Source organism: Camelus bactrianus, chromosome 2, assembly GCF_048773025.1.
Source record: "Camelus bactrianus isolate YW-2024 breed Bactrian camel chromosome 2, ASM4877302v1, whole genome shotgun sequence".
Classification (NCBI taxonomy): Eukaryota; Metazoa; Chordata; class Mammalia; order Artiodactyla; family Camelidae; genus Camelus; species Camelus bactrianus.
In genome coordinates, this window is record NC_133540.1 from 90,311,571 (window position 1) to 90,326,210 (window position 14,640).

General features: G+C 37.2%; 1 protein-coding gene and 1 pseudogene across 3 annotated transcripts in view; one reads left to right on the forward strand and one right to left on the reverse strand.

The window, feature by feature from the left end:
• The first annotated feature begins 391 nt into the window (after positions 1-391).
• CFAP299 (cilia and flagella associated protein 299) overlaps positions 392-14,640 on the forward strand; it is a 494,558-nt gene continuing 480,309 nt past the window's right edge. The window contains exon 1 of one of the 3 annotated variants that reach the window (XM_074346047.1): positions 392-623. In XM_074346047.1, the coding sequence (XP_074202148.1) occupies positions 513-623 (111 nt within the window). In that variant the 5' untranslated portion in view covers positions 392-512. The remainder of the gene's footprint in view (positions 624-14,640) is intronic. The other 2 variants (XM_045509525.2, XM_010974046.3) reach the window with 2 other exon arrangements.
• On the reverse strand, positions 4,395-4,567 carry LOC123614006 (DNA-directed RNA polymerases I, II, and III subunit RPABC4 pseudogene; annotated as a pseudogene).

The following is a 14,640-nucleotide window of genomic DNA, read 5'->3' on the forward strand; positions in this document are numbered from 1 at the left end:
AAAAATAATTTAACAAAATCATTAATGTATTTTATTATTGGTTTTGGTCACAAGATCATTTCCGGAGACTTCTGTTTTGAGATAATCTCCTTGCAATACTCTCCTTGCAATAATGAACTTCCAGGTACCTGAGAACTAACCTTGATATTTTTGTCCCTCATAGCATGGTTTTAGAATGAGATTAGAAGAGCTGATCTATAATATTTTGTCTACATATCCTGGGAGTCTCATACTTCTTAATTTTGGATTGGAATTGGCATCTCTCCTGTGGCTCCACATTTCGCCGAAGTCCGAGTGAGGTGACGGTGTGAGACCTGACTTGCAGTGGGTAATTTGAGACGGCGTTCTTAGGAATAAGGCGGAAGCCTGAGCAGTAACAAGACACGGGGGCGGGGTTAACGTCCAAAGCTGCGCACCGGTTCCCAACTGATTGGAAGGGACGGAGTGGGTGGAACCTTCTGACCCGGGCCGGTGCCTCTGTCGCTAGGGACGCTTCGGCCCAGGTAACTGCCATGGATCAGGAAGAGGGGTCGACCACGTTGGACAACATAGTCACTCAGTTCAGCACCTATGAAGATTTCCTGGACTCGCAGATCACTACGGTGGACCTGTACTACCTGGAGGTAAGAGCGGCAGCCCCACGGGGCGGCCACCTCCTTCGCGTCCCTCAGGCTCTCCCGAGGCCCAGCGTCGTGGGGTGATCGCCCCCTGGCGGTGGACCGCGGGGACAGCCGACCCCGAAATACCGACGGCGGCGCCAGAGCTCAGCGGCGGAGAATCGGCGGGTCTTCCCGCCCCGCGCTGCCTCAGTCGGTGCGGAATTCGGGCCCCAGGTGTCCATCACCCGGCGCAGACCCACGGCCGTGCGCACGCGCGCACGCAGACCCGCCGCGGGGCCTGGCGTTCCTGCACGTCGGCCTCCCTCGCCGGCCTCCCTCGCCGGCCTCCCTCGCCGACCCCCCTCGCCGACCCCCGGCCCGCTCCCCTTCCGAAGTCCCTCTCCGCTGAGGAGGGTGGCCGGATTCCGAGGCCCGCCGAGACCCTTCCGGCGGGCTGGAATTCAGGTAGGAAACCCTGCTTCTCTTTCCTTTGCCAGTTTGTATGAAAGAATAGAAGCCAGTATTCTTTCAGATTGCCTCGTGTCGTGCTGGGCATTTGGTTCCACGAATTTCCACCTCACGCTGGTTGATTCAGAAAGCCCTCTAATTACGGGTACGCGCTACAGGTCGTCCTGCAGGCAATTCCTGACTCCAGTTTATCGGGGTGAAGGATCACAACTAATGTTGAGAGTTAAAAAAAAAAAAAAAAGCCTGCAACATAGCAAAATCGGACGTAATTGGAATTGCTTCTATCTTCCTCTCAGGACCCCGCCCCCCCCCCCGACCTGCTTCTTGAAGGTGTATACGTGCTGTGGGGGTGGCTGGGGGTGGGGGTAGGGGGCCGACAGAATAGCGTTCTTGTCCTCTTCCAGGAGGACCAGGACGAGCGGGAAAATAACAGGCTACCGGTCCTGGGAAGCAGGAGGTGGACGGCGGGTCTCTGTAGCCCTGGTACATAGCCAAACCAGGCCCACTAAATGGGCACTGACTTGGAAATTATGCTGTCCTGGAGCCATGCCAGAGAACCCCAAGCTGTCCCCTCTCTGCCCCTCTCTGCTTAGGCCAGAGAGGACCGGCGCCGCTCTGTGGTGCCACACCACACCTGAGTGTGAGAAGGATTTCTATGCTGCAGCCAAATCCTCAAACTCCTTATCTGCAACGATGTAATTCTACATTTTAGTGGATAGTAATTTTTGGACTCCAGTGATCCTGTTAAGTGGGATTTTATTTCAGTGTGGATTCCAAGGTCTGAAAAGTGCTTATCCTCTAAAACACATTCATATGCTGGATAGGAACAGAATTTTAAGGAAATAGAAACATCTAATTTTAGTCCTATCTCTGCCACAAATAAGTTGTGTGACCTTGGACAGATAATTTTATCTTTCTGGAATTAAGTGTTTAAAAATCCAAGTGATATTTCCAAGATATATTCTGACTTCAAAAACAAGCTTTTAAATATTTTATACAGATAATATGTTTAAAATCATGAAGGTTGAATTTTATGCCTTGCATCGTAGTCACTGAAATGAAGGGGAAAAAATCATGGTGCCAAACACTGTTTGCATCTAAATTTTTGAATATCTAAACAGAAATAAAGTATAGACGATAAATATCCCAATAGGATATCATTATCTTTGTAACACATGTGGAAAATTGCCAAGCTTAAGCTTAGTATCATTAAGAAGGATTTCAATTTTTTTAAGGCAAAGTTTTTCATGTGAGTAAGCAATTAAAATCATTAACATTGATTAGGAGTCAGAAATTAATATTGTGTTTCATCAATTAGAATTTTAAAGGTCTCCAAAATGGAAAATGGTGACTGCATTTGGGGGAAATGTAAAGAAATTTACTGTTAAATTTGGCACTGGTTAAAATTATTATTATTGTACTTTCATAAAAAATAAGATGAATATTTAGTTTAATAATAATATTAAGCTACAGATTTTTGGACTGAGCAATGAAAAATTCTAAATGTCATTAGCTCTGGGAACCTGTATTCTCCAATACTTTCTGAGGATACAACTTACTTGCCCACTTAGGGCACACAGAGACAAGTGAACTCCTCAGAGTTGTTTCAGTATTCTGGCTAGTCTGGCAAGCATGTGTCATGGATCATGCGTTGTGAGGTGATGCTCTTTTCTTTTTCTTTTTTCTTTTCTTTTTCATTTTGGTCATCTGTACTTGGTTTGGATGGAGCAAATTTTGAATGGCAAGTGAGAGAGAGCATACTGTAGTTGGAAGAGCCTAGAGTCATGAGATTAGGATTCGAATTCTGTATTATTGTGTTTTAAATCAGTTTGAAACTTCATTACTTCATCTGCAAAATGAAGGGGCTAGGCAAGACTATACTGAAGGATCTTAATGTATGTAAAATTTCATGAATCATCTATGCACCCATCTGTCCATCCACGTATCTATGTGTTCATTCAACTGTCGAATTAGTAAACCTTCACCAAGAGCCTACTGTAGTAGATATTACCTTAATATCTAGGAATTTAAGAATCAGTTCTATGTTGTGTCAACTTCTGATGTACAGCATAATAGTTCAGTCATACATATACATACATATATTCATTTTCATATTCTTTTGTAAACTGAGTATACTGCAATAAAAAAAAACAAAGTTCTATGGTATAGCACAGGGAACTATAGTCAATATCTGTAATAACCTATAATTGAAAAAGAGTACTTATGTATGTATATGTATAACTGAATCACTGTGCTGTACACTTGAAACTAACACAACACTGTAAATCACCCATACTTCAATTTAAAAAAAACAACAAAAATAAACAAAAAAAGAATCAGTTCTAGACTTGACCTTAAGTCATCTTAGTATTAGTACTTACAGTCCAGTCTAAGTTTTATTTATTCAGCAAAAGTTTTACAAATATTTACTATCTTCTAGGCACTCTTTTCTTGTGTAGGATATTCTGCTGCTGCCAAATGTTTTCAATTAATTAAAAAAAATTACTACCAATGATTCACATACAAAGGGCATACTATCTTTGCTAGACTCAATCTCTACCCTTCTCCACCCTTATCTGTGCCCCTGGAAGTTATCCCTTGTGGTCATTAATCAGGCTCTTTTGGTTTTGGGTTTGTTTCAGCTGGTAAGGAGACTGAAGAGATTGAAGAGAGTTAGAGAACTTATTCCCTGTCGTCTTCCTGCGGGCTGTGGTTTGGAAGTGGCTGCATTCCTTATGTTTGGCCAACTTCTTGTTCCATCAGCTGCAGCACTCTTTCCAGGTGCTGACAGCATTCCTGTTCTAGGAGTTCTAGGGACTGTTTCCTCTCCTGTCTCCTTTTAGGTCTAATGGTGTTAATAACTTTAGCACTGTTGCTAGCCCAAGGATGCTTCACTATCCCATGTTGGTTTCCATTAATCTTGCTCATATCTTTGTAAATTGTGCTTTTATTCTTTTTAAATCATCTCTCCTGAGTTTACCTGCCATGGCCCTGACCTCTGTGTTGTTATTTAACATCTCAAGCCACAATAAGTATATGAGTAGTGTATAAATATAATAACCACAATGCTTTTTATATGATACTTAAGAATGAAGGGAAGTAGGAGAAAAAAATGAAAAATGACCTCAGTTAACTATTCGATGAGCTGAAAAGTTTTTTTTTTAATTGAACGGAAAACAATGTCTTTATATAAACTGTTAATAGATACCTAAATACAGTGTTTTTTAAAATGAAATCGTGTGTATATAGTAAACAAATCAAAAGCTATACAACAACATTAACAGCAAATCCAATTACAAATGAACATATTCCTCTGAATTCCATGTTTCATTGAGCATCAAATACCACCAATCTTTTAGTCCTTTTCTTGTATATTATTTTGTATCCAGATTCTCTGCATTGGATTGGATCCCTGCATTTTATTTCATTTTCTATGTGACATTCTCCACAAATAACATTCGCTGCTGCTTTGGGGGTTGAACATCCTTCTGGGTGTCCATTGTTGTCCCCAGGTAGCATGGAGAACAACTTAGAGAATTTATTTATAAAGTAGGAAATAAAAAGCATGTTTTTAACACTTATTTAGAGTATGAACAAAACTTGAAAAAGTTAACCTACAGGAAAGAAGGTAGAGAATACTGAACTTAGCTTAATGGCCATGTAATACAAGCAAGCAAAACCCAAGTTTCTTTCATGCAAATAAGCCTGAAGGGAAAGAGAATGGCAATGTTTATAGAACAGACCACAACAAATATTTAAAAAATTTACTTAAGAAACTGTATATAAATGAAAAAATAAATTAGACAATTTATAAGAAATGTTTTGTAGGTTACAATAGGCTATAACTTAGTTTATTATGAATAAAATTTAAAACACTTTGTACTTTAAAAAATTTTTTTGAGGGGGTTGGATAATTAGGTTTATTTATTTATTTATTTACTTTTTCAGAGGAGGTACTGGGAATTGAACCTAGGACCTTGTGTATGCTAAGCATGCACTCTACCACTTGAGCTATACCCTCACCCCCAAAGAAATCTGTAACTGGCTGTGATCAATTAGTTATAAACACCACTGCACTTGGACCAGCCAACACATTGTACATTTTTTACATCATAGGTTCAGTGTTAAAAGAATTCCAACAAGACAGAGCTTAGACTTGGCAAGAACAATGCAATAGATAGAGTAAGGCAACTTAAATGGAAATGGCTTGTATAAGTAACATTGATGCATATGAACATCTTCAAGGTATGATTTGGTCTATAACTGGGCAGAATTAAGACAAATGCCATTCAATTTCAGTTAAAAAGTCCAAGTTTCACTGTAGTTAATAAAAAGTCAAAGCATACAATGTATATACCAGCTCCCCCAGCAACTAGGGTAAGGTGGTAAAGGAGGATGAAAGAGGCTTTTCATTCTATGTACAATGTGCTTTGGTCGTCTTACTAGGTACCTGTAAACATTACAATAAACTTATAACAGCATTGACAATCAGATTTATCTATGCCAACTCAAATAACAGTATTTGTTCTGGGAGGTAGTATCATCTAATCTAATTTAACCTATCCCCTAAATCAATATACAAATACTTAAAAAGTTTTGGCCAAATTTTTGCACTGTATTTTTCCAGATTCTTTCTTGTTAAATAAACACTATCCCCCTCATTTCAGTGGCTGCCTGTGACCATGGGAGAAATAAGAATACTATGGAATTGCTTTTCTCAGATAAGGGATCAAGGGGTATTTTTTGAATTATTTTAGAATTTCCCTGACTCATGGCTAAATTATTTACAGAGATTGGCAATATGGAAGTTTTATTTAGAGATTATCTTTCCATTATTTAGAAAATAGAAATAAGTAAATCACACAAATTAAACCTTTTGGATATTTCTTAAATTTATTTGGCAGACATTGATTAGGTAAGTTTCTAAGAAAAACCCAGTAACATAATTTACCATAATTACACAGTAAGCCAGTTAACCACCAACCATTGTATTTTTTTTCCAGTATTTATTCCATCAAGGTACAGAGTAAATACTGTTCCCTATGAAAGATCTTAATTCACATGTTTCAGAATCAGTTATACTTTGTTTATTCAATAGAAAAATATGTGGCATAAATTAGCTGCTCTCTGCTTAAGAGGAATCTTATATTTTTCCTTCATTAGGTTCACAGAGGTACTTCTCCTTAAGTAAAAATATCTGGTTTTTTCATGGAGATGAATTCTGATAATCAGGGACTGAAACTGAGGTAGGAATGCCTCATCCACTGTACTTCTGAATCTTTATCATAATGATAAAATTACAGTGCTGTGAGCCTGATATCCTCCTCAGTTTCTCAGCTGTGTCTCAGGCAATCCCCCAAATTTATTTTCTTGGTATTTAAGGTATGTTCCATTTAATTTTTTGTTTATACTAACTTCAACAGCTACTTCTGGGAAGAGGCAAGAGTAGAGGCAGAGAAAATTCCTGAGGAGAGTATGTAGGGTGAGATAAAACAGAGGGCTGAAGACAGAATGCTGGAGAACAGTCATCACTTAGGGCATGGGCATGGAAGTGGTGCTCACAAAGGAGAGGGAGGGGTCTGAAAAGTGGAAGGAAATAAGGAGCATAGGATGATCCAGAAGCAAAAGCAGCCAGATTATGATACCTAAAACCCATGAACAACATTTGCACAAAACCAGATGAGAGTTATTCCTATGAAGCCCAAGATAAAAGCAGATGAGGAGAAACGATCAATAGCCACAACACTCAGAAGGTGTTAGCTTCGATGTGAGAGGAAAGCAGAGAGAAGAATGGGGACATCCAGAAGACCCCAGAACAAGAAACTACAAAGCAGTCCACAGGTGTTCCCTGGAAGTGGAGTAGTCCAATCTGAGAACAGCAGCTGAAACTGGGAGGTTTTGGCCACTACATTAGTAGGTGAGGATAAAGGTTCCTGGGTGAGGTCTGAAGGAGTTGGAGCAATGGACCCCTGTGAACTCTTGAAACTAAATTCCATAGCTCATTTTTGGGCAGTGCTCTGCACTGGAGATGCTGTTAGGAGTGGAATCAATACTGAGCAGGATAGGGACAATAGAGACACAAATGGAAAGAGAAGGATCAGGTAAAAGCAAGGGAGTAAAACAAATTTAAAAAGAAATTTTAGAAAGCAAGTGCCAAATTTTTTGGACACTTTATAGAAACAAAATAAGTGGGAAGTTCTGTAAGATTCTTTTAAAAGTTCAGGAAGACCAAAAATGAGGTCAAAGCTCTTTCAAAGTCATAAGAAAAAAGAGGATGAGGAGCAGAATAGCATCTTTGCAGTCCCTTACAGAACTGTGACCTTCCTTTTGCATGCAAACTAAAAGATATTAAGAAGATAATACACACATGAAAGAATTCAGATGTGACAGAATCCAAGAAGGAAAGAGGAACAAAATGAAACCTGTAGAAATGAAAACTGAACTGGAAGGAACACAAGAATGGATAAACACAATAGATAGTATCTTAAAGAAATAATAGGTATAAAGGATGAAACTTTTTTTAAAAAAAATCAAAGCATAATGGAATAAAGAGAGGTTCAAACAAAACTGATAATTACTGAAGATAGTAGTTTCAGCATATGGATAATAGAAGTCCCCGATGAAGTAAGTCAGAGCAGGGAACAGAACAAATACTAAAAACTATAATTCAGGAAAACTTTCTTGAAAGAAACAACAAAAAGATTTGAAAATACATATTAGAAGAATACACTCTGTACCTGAGAATTTAAATCCAGTATGACCAATACCAAAGCATATCTAGTAAAATTGTATGGACTTTAAAGAAAAAGTTAAAAAGCCACTTGGATATCTAGGCATAAACAACAAGTGACATATCAGGTTACACAAATGAAATTATCAGACTTTTAAAACAATGCTTTATGTTAGATCAAATTAGAATCACTTATTTCAGATACCAAAGGGAAAAAATGTGAGCCAAGAGTTTTATATCCAGCAAATCTGACTTCTAGTTATAAAAAACGCAAATTGTTATTAACATGCAAGAACTCAGTTTTATCATGGGTCCTTCTTAAGATATGTATTACAGAATGAGCTTCAGAAAATCAAAATGACTAATATGATATCAACGTAAGGGTTGGTAACATTGGTTAAATACAGCTGCTAATGTCACTAAAGGGGGAAGAACCAGACATTAGTGCATGAAAGAACAAAACACCACTTATAAACTTTCTAAAAAGCCCAAACCTCAATCTGATCAAGTCTCTGTTAATCAAGTCTGCTGTTAATTGCAGAACATATAGAAGAGAGAGGAACACATGGAACTGAACCCTGAGAAGGCAATCAGCAAAGCCAGGTGATGGGAAACTATAGATCACACTGTAGCTTCTTCATGGGAAACTGTAGATCAAATCGTGCAGGTAGGACATGGATGAGAGAAGATGTAGATCAAGAGAAACTTAGAAAACACGTGAAATTTTAAGAAGTAGACAAGACTAAACTGGCATCTAGAATAGCACTTGTCTGATAATCCTATAAAGAAATGCAAAGAAGTGATTACTGGGAAGGTCAGGAGAGTGGCTACTTTTCGGGGAAGGCAAAGATTGGTGGTTAGGAAGGGGCATGTGAAGGAGCTCCTGAGATGCCTAAGAAAGCTTTGTTTCTTGACTGGAGTGGTGGGCTCCCACTTGCCAAGGCTGACATAACTGCTGCCACCTCTGAATGTCCAACTTGAATGACAGGCATTCTACTGTCTGCAACCAAGTAAAGTGCCTCTGATATAGCACTTTTCTTCAGGTAAACATCCAACTACTTGGTGGCAAATTTACCATACTGGGCCCCCTCAACTTTGGAAGCATCAGCATTTCAATCTGATAGGAACAGATGCATTTGGTTTACCTTTTCCGGCTGTAGTTGTAAGCCAGCTCCACTATCTAATGACTTACGGAATATTTTTTTCTTTTGATTTTCTTGAGATAAAATTGACATATAGCACTGCATGAGTTTAAGGTACAGAGCATAATGAGTTGACTTACATATATCCATTCACTTGTTGATGGACATAGATTCCTTTATCCATTCATCTGCTGATGGACACTTAGGTTGTTGTTTCCATGTCTTGGCTATTGTAAATAATGCTGCAGTGAACATGGGGTGCAGAGATCACTTCGACAAAGTGTTTTTATTTCTTATGGATATATGTTCCCAGAAGTGGAATTTCTGGATTGTGTGTGTGGTAGTTCTATTTTTTTTTTTTTGAGGGGGGAGTTGAGTAGGTTTGGTAGTTCTATTTTTAATTTTTTGAGGAATCTCATATTGTTTTCCATAGTGCCTGCACCAGTTTACATTCCCACTAAGAGTGCACAAGAGTTCACTTTTCTCCACATCCACAGCCAGTTAAAATACAGCATTTGTTATCTTTTGTCTTTTTGGTGATAGCCATTGTAACAGGTTGTGGTAATATCTCATTGTGGTTTTGATTTGCATTTCCTTAATGATTAGTGATGTTGAGCACCTTTTCACGTACCTGTTAGCCGTTTGAGTATCTTCTTGGGCAAAAATATTTGTTCAGGACCTTTGCTCATTTTAAAATTGTATTATTTGTTTTTCTGCTCTTGAGGTGTTTGAGTTTTTTTAATATATATTTTGGATGTTAACCCCTTATCAGATGTATGATTTCTATTCCATAGGTGGTCTTTTCATTTTGTTGATTATTTCTTTTGCTGTGAAGAAGCTTTTTAGTTTGATGTAGTCTCATTTATTTATTTTTTTATTTCCTTGCTTATGCTTTAGGTGTCAAATCCGAAAATTATTGCCTAGACCCATCGGTGAGCTTTTTTCCTATTTTCTTCTATGAGTTTTATGGTTTTGGGTATTACCTTTAAGTCTGTAATCATTTCAAGTCAATTTTTGTGAGTGGTGTAAGATTTGGGTCTAGTTTCAGTATTTTACATATGACTATCAAATTTTCCTAGCACCACTTATTGAAGAGACTGTATTTTCTCTATTGAGTGTTCTTGGGTCCTTTGTCAAATGTTAGTTGACCATAAAGTTAGTTGACAATTAAAGCTGACTGGATTTGTCTATTTTAATTTCTATTTTATTTTCCTATTGTTTTTATTAATTGTTTCCTTCTATGTTACTTAGGTATATTTTGCTATTCTTTCTCCACTTTCTTTAGTTGAATGGTTAGCTGTTTATTTTCAAATTTTCTTCTGTCTAGTAAATGCAATGATGCAGTTTTTTCTATGTACTTTATTAAGGTTTGATATGCAATTTCTATGCCAAAATTTAAAACTCTATATGACAAAAACCAAAGGCAAGCAACTGCTTGAGAATAAATATTTGCAAAATGCATAATCAAAGACTTGCTATATAGAATAAAGCCCTATATATCAATAATAAATAAAGTCTAATTGAAAATGAGCAAATTTACACAAAATATACACAAAATGTTATGATAACTCACAGAGAAAAAAATGTGACAATGAGTGTGTATATGTCCATGAATGACTGAAAAATTGTGCTAAACACTGGAATTTGACACAACATTGTAAAATGATTATAAATCAATAAAAAATGTTAAAAAAAAGAAAATGAGCAAATTTAACAAACAGGTAGTTCTCATATAGACACTAAAATAATCAATAATTATATGAGAAGTCGCATATGTATGACATAATATCATTTGTGGGAAAAAGCTTTTAAAAATCATGAAACTGTACCAAGTATTTTTCCCTTTCATGATGGGGTTAATCCTATGTAACTAACCTGCTACCAAGTGGCTGGCTAAACCTCAAGCCCTGAGTTTCTCATTTTCTTTTCCCACGGCCTTCAGCACACTTAGAAGCAACCAACGCCATGATATTTCTTATTAACACTAAGTTATCCTTTGGTAGCCAACACCTGGTTATTCCAAACCCTGTCTTAATTACAAGTCTCTAAAGGTGATAAATTAAATAACTTGCCTCTGCATTTCACTGACTATAGTATAGGCTTTCCTACTGTAATCAGGATTTATAATACCTTTAATAAGATGAGAGAATCAATTCCAGGTAACCCAGAACCAATTCAGAGAACCCATCCTTGAATTTCTATTCCTTTGGAACCATTGCCAGTAGCTAATTGTGACTCATTCAGGGTTCAGTCAGAAAATTAGAACACACACACACACATATGTATTTGTATATGTAGATATATGTGTGTCATATGTATATAATTTTTCAGTAGATATTTGACCTTACACAATTATGAGAACAATTTAAATGGTCCATGAAAGGCTGTTTCCTTGGTGTCTGGTACTGGAGCTTGAAGTCATCAGGACAGACGGCCATGAAGGGAAGGTACATGAAAAGTGGAGGAAGCAAGGGCAAACAGACCTGCAATGATGAGCTAGAATTCATAAGGACAAAATGGAACTTGGATTAGGCCCTCACCTCCTCTGCACCTCCAACTTTGATGGTAGGGGACATCTGTAGAAGAAGCAGACACCTTTAGTCAAAGGGATAAACATAGTCATGCACCTAGCCCAGGAATTGTAGGAGGTGAAGGAGAAGATCCTGCAAGAGCTAGAACAATAAGGCTGCTCCTCTTGTGTCTTCCAAACCTATTGCAAATGTCTCTTGTAGCCCAGCCTAATCTGTAACTATCTAACAGAGGAAAATTATGGAAAATCAGCTCCAGCTTAGCCAGGTTGACAGAATACAAATTCACTACATCTGCCACATTTTAATTTTCACAAGGAGAATATATTTATGTCTGACTTGTATAATTAAAAATTAATAAAAAGAAAAGCATATAATTTTTTAAATCGTTTTATAGGACTTGTGTAACCCTGACATCAATCTAGAAAAGGATAGCACAAAATGGAAAGCTAAAGACTAATTTTACTTATGAACTAGATGAGAAGAAATGAAAAATGAATCTAAGACTATATTAAGAAATAATAGATCAGAGACTAGTAAAGGCTATTCTTAAGTGGTGTGATTTATCATAGGAATGCAAGGATGAGCTCATGACGCTAATAAATTAAAAAAGAAAATTCTATGATAACCTCTACAGGTGCAGAAAAAGTGTAGGATAAAGTTCTAACCTCACTCATCATAACTTGAGTAAGAGTATATAGCAAATACTTGTAGTAAACTGCATATTCGGTTGTTAAACATTTGAATGTTTAGCCTTTGAATAAGAGACAAGATAAAAGTGCTTGCTGATACTCAACTTTTTTTTTGGCAGTCTGGCCAAAGCAATGCTATAATGAAAGAAAAGTGTCATAAATATTTGGAAGAAGGAGTCAGAATATTATTAATTGTAGGTAATAATTGATTATCTACAATAAAAATGCCAGAAAATTAAATGGAACTTATTAGAACAAATCAGTGAGTTTAGTAAAGAAATCTAAGATTGAGCTACAACAGTAACTCTCTTCTCTAGCAATAAACAACATAACAAAAGACACAAACAAAAGCTAACAGAACCTTGGTCTCCTGTGGGGCAATGCTCAATGTTCTAGTGGTTATAGACTTTTCTTCTTTTTTCTTTTCGGATGAGAAACAACTGAGTGCCCTGGATGCTGGATGCCCCTTGTCCCATATTCCTCCATAAAGAATATGGCTCACACCACCTAATAACACACAAAGTTCATTTCCTTATCTACACCTTGCTTCCATCCACTGAGAAACATTGTACAAGGCTCTTGCATCAGGGTCACAGCCACATAGAGGAAGGAATTGGCTCTGGCACAAAGGCTGTATAGAGGGGTGGTATAGCCTAAAACCAGTAAGGGAAATAAACAGTGAATATGCAAATCCATAACCTTCTGGGAACCTGTAGGTCTGAGGCAGCTACACAGGCTTCTGGCATGGAACCCTGGAATCCCAGTCCAACATCAAGGACCAAGGCTGCAGAAACTTGCAGGTGCCATTCCATTGCACATCCTTGGGGCCATATGTTGATCCCAGCAGCTGAGAGAAGAATTCATCTCAGAATAACAGTCTACTCAGAATTAAGTCTTCCGTAGACATTTGCTTCCTACTTGGTAGGGTCTACCTTTGCCACATGTTGTTTTATAGTTTGTGTGTGTTAATGAAGTCTTTTCTTTAGGGGTGAACTGTCTCTGGGTTCTGCTTTGCATGATGCCAACTTATAACTAAAACTCCCAAACTGCTAACATCCAAAAGTTAGTGACTCATGATCACATGAGAAAAGAAACATTAACATTTAATAGAAGATTACTGCTTTATTTATATGCCTTGACTATCATTGCTAATCACTGGTTTTTACTAGGATGAACTGTTATAGCCAAAACCATTAGAGTTTTAGAGTTTAATAAAAAAATGATAATATGTTTACCTTTCCAAAAAAAAAAAAAAAGTAATTGGAATCCCAGAAGGATCAGAGAGAAACAGGGAATAAACTATATTTGAAAAAATGACTAAAAAGTTTCCAAATATTGTGAGAACTATAAATCCATAGGGCAAGGAATACACTGCATTCCAAGGGGAATAAATGCAAAGAAACCACTCCAAGGAATATCTTAAAATTATTGAAAACCAGTGATAAAGAGAAAATCTTAAAGAAATCTAAAGTAAAATTGCTGAAAACCAGTGAAATGAGTAAAATCTTAACGGAATCTAATCTAAATCTACATAATTTATTCGACACATTATGTAGAAAGAAACAAAGGCAGTAAAAATTGAACTTTTCATCAGGAACAGTATAAGCCATGGGACAATGGGATGACATCTTTAAAGGGCTTTCAGGTAAAAAGTCAACCTGGAACACTAATCCAGCCAATACATCTTTCAAAAATTAAAGTGAAATAAGAAATCAAAGAGAAAAAAATTCCTGGAGACAAATACAAATGAAAACATAGCCATCCAGAATCTTTGGGACAAAGGAAAATTAGTTCCAAGAGGGACTGTATAAAAATATAAGGCTACCTTAGGAAACAAAAAAAAAATTTTTCAAATGTAAACAACCTAACTATACACCTGAAGGAACTAGAAAAAGAAGAACCAACAAAACTCAAAGTGAGTAGAAAGAAAGAAATCATAAAGATCAGTGCAGAAATAAATGAAATAGACTTAAAAAAAAAAGGAAAAGATCAATGAAACGTAAGAGTTGTTTCTCTGAAAGATAAACAAAATTGATAAGCCTTTAGCCAGACTCATCAAGAAAAAAAAGAGAAAGCCCAAATAAATAAAATCAGAAATGAAAAAAGAGAAGTTACAATGGTCATAGCAGAAATACAAAGAATCATAAAAAGCAAAGGACTACTACAAACAACAATATGCCAATAAAATGGACAACCTAGAAGAAGTGGACAAATTCCTGAAAACCTAATACTTTCCCAAGACTGAACCAATTAAAAAAAAAGAAAATATGAATAGACCAATCACCAGTAACGAAACTGAATCAGTGATAAAAGAAACTCCCAACAAACAACAGTCCAAGACCAGATGGCTTCATAGGCGAATTCTACCAAACATTCAGAGAAGAGTTAACACCTATCCTACTTAAATACTTCACAAAAGTGAAGAGGAAGGAATGCTTCTGAACTCATTCTGTGAGGCCAGCATCACCCTGAGACCCAAAC